The 14,450-nt window shown below is 39.0% G+C and overlaps 1 protein-coding gene across 1 annotated transcript in view; it reads left to right on the top strand.

Moving 5' to 3' along the window:
• Positions 1 to 11,747, top strand: part of LOC129241763 (uncharacterized) — a 70,097-nt gene extending 58,350 nt beyond the window's left edge. The window contains exon 3 of the mRNA XM_054878265.1: positions 11,093 to 11,747. Within this exon, the coding sequence (XP_054734240.1) occupies positions 11,093 to 11,279 (187 nt within the window). The 3' untranslated portion in view covers positions 11,280 to 11,747. The remainder of the gene's footprint in view (positions 1 to 11,092) is intronic.
• The last annotated feature ends 2,703 nt before the right edge of the window (positions 11,748 to 14,450 follow it).

Below are 14,450 nucleotides of genomic sequence, written 5' to 3'. Positions count from 1 at the left end.
TAGGAGGGTGTTAGATTAAAAAGTGTGCGAACCGGCTTAAAGTAAACATTTGACATTGGATAGAAAGCTAATTTATTGTGCAAACTTACCAAAAGTCACTTAAAATACTTGAAAAAGGCAAAACAAGAGGCTTGTTTTATCTCCGTTGTGTATACACACGTGTTTGCTGCTTTCAGTAAATGGAAAGAACAAAAAAAAGTTTTCGCCCGCCAAGCAAAAAATCTACAGAATTTCAAACTAAACTGGTTTATTAATAATAATAAGCGTGCGAGTAAACTGAAAGTTAAATATTTAATTACTAGCAAAATATAAAATGTAGTAGAAATATACAGAGATGTGTACGTACATACGATGATTTGCTGCTCATGTCAGTGGGCGCAAAAAACCAGAATTATCAATTCACTTCCTTATTAAGAAACGAGTCGCTGCGAGAGGAGTTGATAGATTTGCCAATTTTTCACTTGAAATATTAACTCATTTTGCATGGAATTAAGAATTTTTGCTTATAGAACTTTTTTTTTTAATACGGTATTTTTTTATATGCAAAATGATAAATTAAGCCTACAATAGGCAATAAATAGGCTTCTTAATTACTGATACTGTCAAAAGCGAATAAATTTACTGAAATTATTTGCGAAGGCTTCCTGATTCTTAATTACTTTATTCTGGTGTTGGTGCGAGTTTTTATTAGGCTTATCAATTAGTATGAATTAGAGATCGAGTTCAGTTGATTTTTTATGCCTTTGTCAAGCCATAACTGCCGAATTGAAAAACTTTACAGCAACTCACGCAAGGCATAGCCGTAAGCAACTAACCGACTGTCTTCTTCAGGCGTATGTTTTCTGAAAAAGCTCCTTTCATGCTATTATCTTTGCGAAGGATGATCAGATTGGCGGTACTATTTCCAATATGGGCTTTTGACAGGTCACGCGTGACTACTGTCAAACTGAATACAAAATTTTTGTCAGTATGCATTGACATTTCATCATGGAAAGGCTTACCGCCTCAAAATCGTTTGCAAATCGTACAATTCTATACATCAGGTTAGTCCATAAGTTCATGCGTATTTTACCCATAATTTCACTTTTGTACGATTTTTGCGTACAAAAAATTATTCGCGCAATATAACGGAACTATTAATATTTTCTTTGATATATTGTGCATTCAGCAAGTGATTTTAATCGCGGATAGAAGCACGTGTTATTAAAAAATAAAATGTAATCTTCGAACGCGTATAAGAGGCATACTTTGTTTTTTTTTAAGAAGTGGTAAACATGCAACAACTGCTGCTGCAGAAATAAACACTGTTCACGCAGAGGATACCGTGAGTGTAAGGACTGCGCAAAAGTGGTTTTCAAAATTCCGAAGTGGTAACTGCGACGTGGAGGATGGTCGTCCTGAAGTCTTTAACTCCGACGCCTTGCTCGAACTCGTAGAAGCTGAGCCAAATTTGACAGTCGATATGATAGCTCAGAGGCTAAATTCATCGCATGGAACAGTTCACAGGCACCTGGTTCAGTTGAGAAAGGTTTCAAAGCTGGGAAAATGGGTTCCGCATAGACTTTCCGTCGCCAACCCTCAGCAGAGAGTGAATGTGTGTTCTCAGCTGCTGCAACGGCTTGAAAATGAAAGTTTTTTGAACAGTATCGTTACTGGTCATGAAAAATGGGTCCTTTACAATAATTCTGTTCGCAAACGCCAATGGTTAAATAAAGACGAAACACCAGAACCGACCCCTGGAGATAGCCTTCATCCCAAGAAGATTCTCCTGTCTATTTGGTGGGATGCGGCCAGTATTGTTTATTATGAACTTCTGGAACCAAAACAGCCGATAACTGCTGATTATTATTCCCATCAGCTATCGAACCTGAATGAGGCACTTAACAAAAATCGACCGTCTTTAGTGAATAGACGCAAAGTTTTGTTTCTCCACGAGAACGCAAGACCTCATAAAGCAAGGCAAACATTAGGCAAGCTGAACGAGGTCGGATGGGAGCTAATGCCGCATCCACCATACTCTCCGGATATTGCATGTTGTACATATCACCTTTTCCGTGGACTTCAATTCCATATGAGTAACAAGGACTACTCCTCAAAAGAAGCTATAAAAAGGCGTAAAGCGTATTTTGGCTCCAAGGGCAATCAATTTTTTGAGCAGGGAATTATTATAAAAATTTGCCTAAACGTTGGGAAGACATTGTAAATAATGAAGGGAAATATATTATTGATTACTAAACACTTTTAACATCTTTTTTATTAATTTTAAAATCACCATTAAAAAACGTACGAACTTATGGACTGGCCTGATATTACGAAAATCGTGTTTACTGTGAAATGTGTTTCTCGCGCGCGCAAGCCAACTTATGGTGTTCAGCGCTGAGGCCAACTTTTGGCTTAATGGCTACGTCAATAAGCAAATTTTCCGTATTTGAGCTGAAGAGCAGCTTGAAGCCATTCAAAAATAGCCTTTACATGAATTGAGATCAAATGTTTGATGCGTCCCATGGTTAGAGGAATCATTGGCCCATATTTTCCGAACGTGAGACAAGTATTGTGGGATGTGGGGAGCGGGCCCAACTGGGGTGGTTTGCTTAGAAAATAACAAAACTGTGGCAAGATTAAAGTGCATGCAACTTTTGACGGATGGCATGTGAAGAGTAACTGACATAGATACTAGGGCAGCACCGCCTCCCGACGATTTACTTACCTAATGCTTCTTCCGGGAGAGGATCGCGACGACATTGAGGGTAGTAAGTTTAGTCCGGATTAAAGTCCAGCACATACATGTTACTATATATTATTTTTGTCTGAAAGAGAGAATTCCGCTATCCGCCAATGATGGTTTCGCCAAACTGGGTTCCTCATATTCGGAGAGATATGAGAGACATATTATATGGCACTACAACTTCGGTTCGCTGCCTGCTGGCGTCAGATGGTAACTCCGATTGCTGCCAGGTCATGTCTCACTTGATCTCCTCATAGGAGATTAGGTCTTCGTCTTCCTCGTCGTCCACCAGTGGGTTCTCTCTCGAAGGATTGCCGTGCCGGAGCACTTTCGTTCATCCTCGAGACATGGCCAAGCCACAACAGCCACTGCATTTTTACACACTTAACTACGTCCATGTCCATATATAGTTCATACAACGCGCTGTTCCATCGGATTGGAACTGAAGAAGACCAAAGATCTTTCGGAAAATTTTTCTCTCGAACGCTCCCAGTGCTCTCTCTGATCAGTTGTCGTCATCGTCCAAGTTTCTGCGCCATATACAAGGGATGATTAGGCTTTTGTACAGCGTTGTTTTCGTTTTTCGAGGGAGGAATTTACTATTCAGGTGCCCGTTGAGCCCAAAATATCACCTGTTGACAATGGTTATCCATCGTTTAATCTCTAGGCTGTCGTCATTCGGGCTGTTTACACTGGTTGCTAATTAAACAAAGTCCCTTAACATCTCAAATTCGTGGTTGCCAATAGTGACGTGTTGTCCAAGACGTGAGGGTTTTTTGAATGTTGACATCAGGTACTTTGTTTTACCCATGTTCATCGCAAGACCCACTTTTTCTGCTTCCTTCTCCAGACTGGAGTAAGCTGAACATACGGCGTAGTTGTTCCAGCCGACAATATTAATATCGTCAGCATACGCCAATAGCATGAAACTTTTGTGGTAAATAGTGCCAAAGCGGTTTAACTCTGCAGTTTGTATAATTTTTTACAGTAGGAGATTAAGGAAATCACACGAAAGCGAATCGCCCTGTCTGAAAGCTCACCTGACGAAGCTTACCGTAGCACTAGACGTCATTTTACATAGCCGTATAAGTTTTGCGGGGGCCGTTCCTGTTTGCGCTATCGAAATCAGCTGTAAAATTGACGAAGAGGTGATGTGTGTTGATTTGTCGTTGGTGAGTTTTCTGCAGGACTTGGCGTATCATGAAGATCTGGTCAATAGTAGGCCTGCAGCTGCACTGAAAAGTCCAATCAGTTCTTTGACGATGGGCTTCAGTTTCTCACATAATACTCGTACGCTTGATAGTACCTTGTATGCGACGTTAATGAGCCTAGATTCGGACTTTATCGTATTTAAATACACAAAAAGGCAGACAAAGATTTAAAAGATGGCCTTATAAGTACATTCTATTAAACTCCCTACGTCATCGATTGCAATTTTTTTATAATATATCTAATTCACAGACATGGTGATCCTACAGCTTTGTCGTAAAATAAATTTTAAGTTCACAAACCCTGATTTTACAGCCGGTATGACACAACCAAGCGCACCAGGCATGCCAGTTCTAATTTTGCATATATTTTACGATTTTTCCCTCCACAATGCCAATGACGAATTGAGTTGTTAAACGCTTTTTAAATATAGTCGTAATAATTTTAAGCATGCTCACCTTCCCCATGGCTAATGACAGTCATTACCTTCACCTACATCGAATGCAATTACGTACTTAAGATTAGCACTGACAGTAGTAACAACTCACTATCGCCTAATTAGTTCTAAGTACCTCCGGGTGTACATGAGACGTATCTACATATTTACAAATGCGCAAACAAATGAAATGGAAATGACTTATTTGTCGACTTTTACATTAATTATGTGTGAATGTATGTATGCATGTATATGTGAGCCTATTTGATTTTAAAATTGTCATTCCGTTATTTGTTTCACTTATTTTTGCGAAACAATTATCACACTGTACAAACACTGAGGTGAGAGCGCCATAACATACTTGAGGTTGATCACGTAATTGTCGATATTTATAGTAATTCCATTATTGGAATACTCAAACGTCCATACAGTGGCGTATGTGAAAATTCAGACATATAGTAAGTTTGTGTTTAAAGACTGACAGTGGCTACACTTTACAACTTTTCTAAGGTTATCTTCAAAATTTTTTAGTACTTATCTGTTCCCTTTGGATGTTTTTAAGGCGATCTACCACCTAGCTTCATTGCTAGATGATAGAATATTTAAGCATATACATACATACTTATGAGGGCAGTTCAATAAGTACCCGTGTTTCATGACAGAGGGTGTTCCTGAGAGAAGATGGTATTAGCATCGTGTGCTGCGATCTATCAAACGATGACAGAAGGAAATTGGATTTGGCAGCTATTCGAGTAAGAGAAGTTTCGTGATTTTCACTAAGATGACAAAAGAGCAGAATCGTTCGGCAACTCGCTTTTTGTTTTTGGATGGGAACAACTGAGAGGAGATAAAAGCAAAGTTAGATGCTGTCTATGGAGACGCTTCGCCATCTATGACCACAGTTAGATATCGGTTCAATGAATTTAAATGTGGGTGAAATCTGGTTTTGGATGAGGAGCGAACAGGACGTCCGGCAGACATGGTGACCGAGAAAATCAATCAAAAAGTCCACGGCGCGATTTTCGCTGATCGACGAACGAATGTGCGCAAAGTAACAGATGTCATAGGTGTGTCGACCGGAATTACTATAAATATTATACGTGATAAGTTGGCGATGGAAAAATTGTCGCCCCGAAGTAATAACAAGCGGATGCGGCTGTTAAGCGAGATGCGAAGGAGTTTTTGTGTCGAGTTGTCACCGCTTATCAAACATTGATTCATCATTACACATCTGAAACTAAGCAACTATCAAAACAATGGATTTCTAAGAAGGCGAAGGCGGATGGATCCTAAGAAGGCGAAGACAGTATGAACGGCGTCATCCTCATGGATTTAAAAAAAAGGAAGAATGATCACTGGACAAAACTACAGTGAGTTATTGGACCACTTTCACAAAAATTGAACGAGACACCTCCGAATTTGGCGAAGAAGAAGTTGCTGTTTCATCACGATAACACTCCAGCAGATTCATCCGGAGTTGACGCCGCCAAACTGCGTGAATTGCGTTATGAACTGCTGCCGCACCTCCTGCATTCAAGCGATTTGGCTCCCTTCGACTTTTTCCCGTTCCCTAACGTGAAGAAATGGCTCGCGGGAAAAAACTTAGTTCAATCGAGGAAGTTATCCTCCTGAAACAGAGGCGTATTTTGGAAAGTTCGACAAACCCTATTTTTGGAGAAGTTAAAAATATGGCCGGCGCGTTGGGAGAAGTGTATTTTTGTAAAAGGGGTCTATGTTGAAAAATAATGGTGTCTTTTTTCTAACACGGATAGTTATTAAACCCACCTCGTAGTGGTGATTGCTTACGCAGAAGTCAATACATATTTCTATATTTAAAGCTACTCTTTGGTTCTTTACAATAGAAAAAATTGAAAAAAGCGGTACGAGATGTAATATTTTTTCATTTAAATGTACAATATTTGACGTAATAACGTCTTATAATTCGATGTAGCCGGCTACACGCACCAAAAAATGCGTCGTTATCTTGCTCATGCGTCGTTACCTTGCTTGAACTGCAAGCGAGAGCGCGGAACGAACGACAAACAAGCACAATCGGCCCCCGCCTTCGGCAACGTTCGACATCTGGCTCTCTCCTACTTGAGTGAGCATATATAGGTATGTATATGCGCATATGTATATAAATTCACATATTTGTATTTGCATATGCCTTCTTCCTGTGTGCATGGTAATGAACCATTTCTCTGTTGAGAATAGGACAAATAGGTCAAATCGATGATGGTGCCTCTTAGTGTTGTTGACTTATTAACGTCTGATGCACAATCGAAATTGAACATATCTTTCATGAATTTGATAAATGTTTCGTAACTTTTCACGTTTGTGTAAATGTATCTTGACCTATTCCATTGCTATTCCATTCACCTCCTTCTCTATATCCATACAAAATATCTATCAAACAAATAAAATTAAAATTTTCTTTTGAAAAATGCAACCATTCCATCAGTATTTTCTTATGACGTTGTCACGTTAAACTATCGTCAGTAAACCGACTTTACAGACAACCTCTTTTTCTCTAAAAATACACAAGACTTGTTCGGCCTATACCTTTTGGCTTTTAACTGCAAGAAAATAATCATAAAAACATTCGCTTATTTATAAAAAAAAGTATTTTTTTCTGCAGTCGAATTTGTACGTCCGCCACTGTAAACAGGTATGCATAGAAAGAATGGTAATTGTAAAGCACTAAACGCAGGAGTACAACAATGAATGCTCAACAGAGAAGAAACTGTAAAAAGGAAGCAGTAATGAGCACATGTTGCTGATTTTATTAAATTGTATGCAAATTGTTCTAAATTGTTACGGTAAATAAATGTTTTAAACATTTAACACAGCAACAAAACAGGCGGCGATTAGCATGTGAGCGAGCAATGTTATGCTTACATTAGACTATGCAAACAAATTTATAAGCTTTGTAAAGCATTTGCTCACACATTTTACATGTACACACGTATGTATTTATGTAAGTATGGGCGAGGTGCTGTAAAATCGCTAAGCAGCTGCCATTGACGCTGGAAATGCATTTTGTATTATAATACAAAAAAAAAAAAAAAATCGAGGTTTCGTATTGTTTGCCTACAGTTTAGAGTGTAGCAAGAAAAACTGTTAATAAACTTAGCGACTAACCGGTTGACTGGCTGGTAGCAGTAACCTCGCACTTGACTTGAGCGCAATTAGCGCAGTGGCAGAAATGCGAAGAAAAAACAATTTAATAAATTGTAGCAACTTAAAATAAATATATATACTTCATATTATATAATCATACATACATACTTACACCTATATATGCACATACATTTAAGTGTAAATACATACCCATGCACACCTATATACGTACATATAGTTAAACAAAGTCTGTAACTATACGCGCAGCTTGAAGTGCTGGTGAGCAGCTATAAAGCAGAAGCTGGAAAATTTATAACATTTTGTAGCCATGTATGTGTGTGTGTGTGTTATGTGTGCATGGATGGCGTGTATGTATGTATCATTGTGAGCCACAACTAAGCGCTGGCCAACAATTCATTTCATGCCTTTTATATCTAATTATACTTGGCTACGACCACAGCTTATGAACTTGCTGGCATGCGATTTCCGAGTAGTAGGAAGTCACGTCACAGCCAAGTGTTAAAGGTGAAGTTTAGGCGTCAAAAGCGAGCGCCAGGTAACTATACTTTCACCCAACGTCTGAAGTTCGCAATTATGCGCCTTTTATTTCCAGTGTTAGGCCCGATAAATATTTTTCCCATTTTCATGTAGTCCGCCAGAGCAGTGTTTCTCAAACTGTGGTATGCGTACTACTCACTAGTGATGTATTTGCACTTGTAGTGGTACGCAAGTAGATGACAGGCAAAATTAAACATGGTTAGATTTGATTAAAAGTTTATATACCAGGGAGGGTTCAATGAGTACCCGTGTTAGAAAAAAACACACAATTTTTCCAAAAAAAAAAAAAATTTTTTTTTTTTTTCAACATAGCACTTTTTAGAAAGATACACTTCTCGCAACGCTCCGGCCACTTTTTTAACCACTCCAAAAAATAGGATTTGTCGATCTTACCAAAATACGCCTCGATCTCGGCGATGACTTCCTCGTGTTTTTTTTCCCGCGAGCCATTTCTTCAAGTTAGGGAACAAGAAAAAGTCGCAGGGAGCCAGATCGGGTGAAAACGGGGCGTGCGGCAGCAGTTCATAACGCAATTCACGCAGTTTGGCGGCGTCAACTCCGGATGAATCTGCTGGTGCGTTATTATGGTGAAACAGCACCTTCTTTTTCGCCAAATGCGGCCGTGTCTACTTAATTTTTTTGTAAAGGCCGTCCAATACTTCACTGTAGTGTCCAGTGATCGTCCTTCCTGTTTCTAAAAAATCCATGAGGTTGACGCCGTTCGCATCTCAAAAAATCGTCGCCATGACCTTTCCGGCCGATGGGACTGTTTTCGCCTTCTTTGGCGCAGATTCACCGGGAGAACCCTATTGTTTTGTTTATTGCTTAATTTCTAGTGTGAAATGATAAATCCAAGTTTCATCAACGGTGACAACTCAACGCGAAAATTCCTTCGGATTTCTTTTAATTGCTACAAAAATTGCTTCCGCATCCGCTTGCAGTTGCTTGTGAGCAATCGCGGCACCCATTGGACCGACAACTTTTTCATCGCCAAAATATCACGTAAAATTTTAATTGCCATTCCGGTCGACACACCTATGACCTCTGTTACTTCGCGCACTTTCGTTCGTCGATCAGCGAAAATCATGCCGTGGACTTTTTGAGAGATTTTCTCGGTAGCGACGTCTGCCGGGCGTCCTGGTCGCTCGTCATCAGAAACAGACATGCGCCCAAGTTTGCATTTGTTGAACCAATATCTAACTGTGGTCATAGATGGCGAAGCATTACCATATATAGCACCCAACTTTGCTTTTATATCCTCTGTACTGCTCTTTTCCCATCTTAGCAAAAATTACCAACCACGTCTTACTCGAATAGTTGCGAAATCCAAACTAACCTACCAATTAGTCTGAAATTAGTTTTGCCGTCGTTTTATAGATCGCAGCACACGATTCTAATGCCACCTTCCCTCAGGAACGCCCTCTGTCATCAAACACGGGTACTTATTGAACCGCCCTCGAATTTCATTTCAACTATTCTGTTCGCGTTCCTCGTAGTTGTTTTGAGTCGGTCAAACAAAATAAAAAATTGCAGTAAGTCATGCCAGGGGATTTCGGTGGTTGTTGATGGTCAAAAATTCCTTGATGGTGAAGGCACAGTGCGACGGTGCGTTTTGGTAAATTTCTTCATATAAACATCTTATAACGTCCACATAATAGTCGTTATTAACCGGCTGACCTTCTGGTAAAAATTTGTGTGCACAATACCGCTGAAATCCATTAAAAACCGTGAGCAGCGCTTTGTTTTTTGACTGAAAACGACATAATTTGTTTGACGTTGGTGCATGCGGAGCTCTCCACTCACTCGCCTGATGTCTAGATTGCGTGTCGTACTCATAAACCCACGACTCGTCTTTAGTTGATGATGCGTTTGCTGGTTGTTGGGTCGGATTCTGAAGTGGAAATCCTGTTTAAACGATATCAACCTGGTATCTTTTTTGCATGAAATTCAGATCCAACACGGCGCAAACCGAAATCATTAATTTCGGGTCCCTAAGCGTTGCTTAGGTCTTCTGCTAGCTCTCCATAGATCAACTTCTATTATACTTTATTGATGTTTTCATCACATTTCGATGTCGACAAACTGCTAGTATCGTACAGTCTGACCAGTCGTTGTAATCGATGAACTCACGATCTCTTCTGAAGTTTTCATGCCTCTCGAAAACGGCTGTTTTTTGGGGGGCATCATTACCGAAATAGTTTTCCTACATTTCTAAGATTTTCGCACCATTCAATTCATTTTTAACGCAAAATTTAATAGAAACTCGTCATTGCATGTTTAAATCCATATTAAAATTGTAAAAAAAAATAAAATTGAAAACACGTACAGAGGCAGAAGAAGCAGATCTCAAATCAGTTGCCACTTGGCGGTTGCTCCGAAAACCCTGGATCAAGGTTGTACGTGATGGTCAGATTACATGCTTTATACATGTTTTTTTTTTTTCTTTTCTATAAATTATTAGGATATGGAGGATGACGCACTTATCTAACATCATTGGGCGCAATCCATGAAGAGGTCTGAATTGCCGATTAGGGAAGCTTGAGTAACTTCGATTTGCAGAGTCAACCACTTGGCTTTACAAAGTTGAGATTTTTTTACACACTCTGTGGTACTAAAAAGCCTCTGGAACCTATTACGGGCCTTTTACGTACTATTTTTAGTTAGCTTCTTAACTTGCGAAGGGATTTGGTCTACGGACTCTTGTTGTTCAATCTCAGGAGACTCGAATGCACCTTCTGCTGGAATGCTGCGCTATAGCGCTTGGCCAATTGCAGCCAATGGAAGTGCACATACGCTCAGTCCAACCCAGCCCTATCCTGTGTTTAATAAGAGAATTGAGTCTAGATGAGGTACTGTGAGAGGGCACAAAAAGCTATGAGATCGAAGTGAAAACCTCTTATGGAATCTAATCTAAATGTAAACTAATGCAATTGAGGACATATTTAGAAAAATTAGAAAAATTATGCTAATATTTATGGAATTGTTTAGTTACTTTATTTACTTTATTTATTTAATTTCTGCTTTCTTTTCGTTTGTATTTCTAGATCCTCAACTATGTCGTTGGCAATGAACACAGCGCCGAGTAAATGGCATTTTGCTGCCCATATGGGTGAACTACTCCGTTACACAGGCGATGATCAGAGCGGCCCCATGGGTTGTGCTAATCTATGGCCGAATTGTCCAATAAGTTCGAAGAAACTGATGAAGCTATCGCATAAGGTGAAACTGTAGGAGTGTGCCTGCAAAAGCACGTGAACACTAAAGGATGTGTGAGAAATGGAAAAAGTCTATGCAGAGTTAAACGAAAGGCTCAAGCGAAAACTCAAGGCAAAGGTGTGCAAAAAAATGTGTAAGCAATCAACCACTGAGTGTCAAAGTCAAATGAATGGAGAGCAATTGTTGCGTACGCCTAACTTTAGTTAATATTTATGTAGTGTTACATATAAGAAGTAAGAAAAGCTGTCAGACTATACTCGTACGCTGTTGTATGTGTAAAGTCATCAATACGCCCTTGAGGCGAACCATTTTCATGTGCTTATTTAAGTGAGACTTTTAAGAAATTTAAAATAGTTGCTAAGGTATATGAATGTTTATGAATTAAAATTAAGTAATTCTTAGTCTTTATGTTTCTTGCGCTGCGTGATCAAGGTGGCGCAAAATTAATCATCCAATTTTGGTTTTAAATAATTTTTTTACTATGATTGATTTTTAAATGATTTTGAGTGTTGCAAACCTTTATTTAAAACTTCACGCGCTCTATTACTTGACCATTTGCATACTGTGGATGTTTAGTTCACAATCGTCAAGTGTGTTTGGCGTTCGATGATTAATTTTGCGCCACCAATGCACTTTTATTTTTATTCGCATACTTGTTTGACTAAATATTTTTATTTTTAGAATTACAGAATTTAAGAAAAACTGTTCATGTGAGGATTTCATACAGGTTTACGGCTCTTGCTGAGAAAACATTAATTGTGTCCAATTAGGCAGCTGTCGTTTAGGCCGAAATATACTATTAAGTAAATTAAAATATTTAATATTAAGCAATAAGTGTCTTATAATTTTTATTAGTGGCCTAAACTAGACTATAGCAACTAGGATAAATTTGTAAAAAAAAACTTTTGTAAATATTTTTCAATAGTTATTTATTTGTAGGCAAGATTTTATCGATAAACGCGGGTTGTCTAATTGAATGAAAAACTGCGTGATTTAAATTTTTTTTAAATTTTATTGGAAGAGAATGCCAGTGCATTTTTGTATTATTTTCGAATTTTTCTTTAAGGTATTTAAGCTACTTAATTACTAATTTCCTCTCATTTAAAGATTTAAAGTTACGACATTGTTGATAGCGATTATTACGAAAAACAATACAAAAGAAAGCAATGAAATAAAATATTTGTGTGCGAAATAAATATAACTAAATTTTTATTAATTTTTCAAGACTTGGTGTTATCGCTTCTTGTGGGGAAAATATTTCAGCTCATTTTAACATAGAGACGGCCGCCGTAGCCGAATGGGTTGGTGCGTGGCTATCATTCGGAATTAGGAGAGAAACACCAAAATGAAGAAAAAGTATTTTTCTAATAGCGGTCGCCCCTCGGCAGCCAATGGAAAACCTCCGAGTATATTTCTGCCATGGGAAAGCTCCTCATAAAAAATATCTGCCGTTCGGAGTTGGCTTAAAACTGAAGGTCGCTCCATATATACCTATAAATGGCAAAAGGGGTGTACCCTTTTGGTGTTGGGCGTGTTAATGTTGGTCCACAAATGGAGGGAGCTGCAGTTTTAAGCCGATATATTGTATATTCGAGCTGTGTTCAAAAAGTATGGCGAATTTTGAATTTTTTGCAGGTTACGTATATTCGAATTTCGATTCTTTTGTGAAGATATGTTGGTACTCATGTCTCTCACTCATCCCAACGAGTTCGGTCATTTTGAATGTTCAGTTTATGTTGACAGCTGCTTTGCTTGCACGTGTTTCGGTTCGTCTTCGATTTATACCTATTCAAAAAGATGGATCAAAGAACCTGTATCAAATTTTGTGTGAAAAACGAAATTAAGTGCGCGGATGCATTTCGAATGTTAACTGTGTCATATGGAGAAGCTACTTTGGACCAAAGCAACGCTTATCGGTGGTACAAAATGTTCTCAGAAGGCCGAGAAGATGTGAACGACGAAAAGCGTGCCGGACGCCCGAGAACTTCGACAACAGACGAAAAAATTGATGAAGTGAAGAAAATGGTATTGACCAATCGTGGAATCACCATTAGAGAAGTTGCTGAGGACCTAGACATATCGACAGACTCGTGCCGTTCGATTTTTTTCAATGATTTGGACATGAGACGGGTCGCCGCGAAATTCGTATCAAAACTGCCCAATTTCGACCAAAAGCAGCATCGCATGAACATTGCTAATGAGATGTTGGACTCTGTCGGCGACGACCCAAATTTGCCCCAGAGAGCCATAACTGGTGACGAATTGTGGGTTTATGGTTATGACGTGGGAAGCAAAGCTCAGTCATCTTAATGGAAGTTGCCGCACAAACCAAGACCGAAAAAAGCGCGCCAAGTCCGGTCGAATATAAAAGTTTTGCTTACCGCTTTCATCGATTGCAGGGGCGTTGTGGATCATTAGTTCTTGCCATAAATTGGCTTTTGCATCACGATAACGCTCACACTTCGTTGGTTCTGTGCGACTTTTTGGCCAAAAACATTACACTAATGATGCCACAGCTATTGTATTCCCCAGATCTGGCCCCCTGTTACTTTTTCTTGTTGCCGAAACTGAAGAGGCCCATGAAAGGACGACGCTACGCTACGATTGGAGAGATAAAGGCGGCATCGAAGGAGGAGCTGAACGAGATAAAAAAAATGATTTTTTGAAGTGCTTCGAAGGGTGGAAAAAACGTTGGCACAAGAGCATAATATCTCATGGGGATTACTTTGAAGGGGACAAAATAGATATTAATGAATAAATAAATAATTTTTGAAAAAACACAAAATTCGCAACGCTTTTTACTAAATACATATATTTTAACTTACGGATAAATTAATAAATTCGAATCTCATGACTCAACAACTTCAGTTAAACAAAACAAAAAAAAAAAAAAAAAATAAAAACTTGCTGTCATTCATTTCCAGTACAGCAGTAGAAAAAGACAAAAGAACTCTGCAGTTTTGCAGGTATTCTGCCAGAGGCACCAGTCGGCTTGAAGGGTTTGGATGAGCCAATGGCCCTAGCAATGGGATACATAAATTAAAAGGGATTGGTGTGCTTCCCCAGCTGTGGTTACTGTAGACTGGTTTCGTCGGGAAATGAGTCCTCATTCCACAGTACTAAAAGAGGGATCTCTACCTCTTTTACAAGTAAGAAAGTCTTCGTTTAAAACGTACTTAAATAACA

The sequence above is a fragment of the Anastrepha obliqua genome, chromosome 3 (assembly GCF_027943255.1).
Source record: "Anastrepha obliqua isolate idAnaObli1 chromosome 3, idAnaObli1_1.0, whole genome shotgun sequence".
NCBI classification, from domain to species: Eukaryota; Metazoa; Arthropoda; class Insecta; order Diptera; family Tephritidae; genus Anastrepha; species Anastrepha obliqua.
Note: the sequence above shows the minus strand (reverse complement) of the source record. Positions and strands in the feature narration are given on the sequence as shown.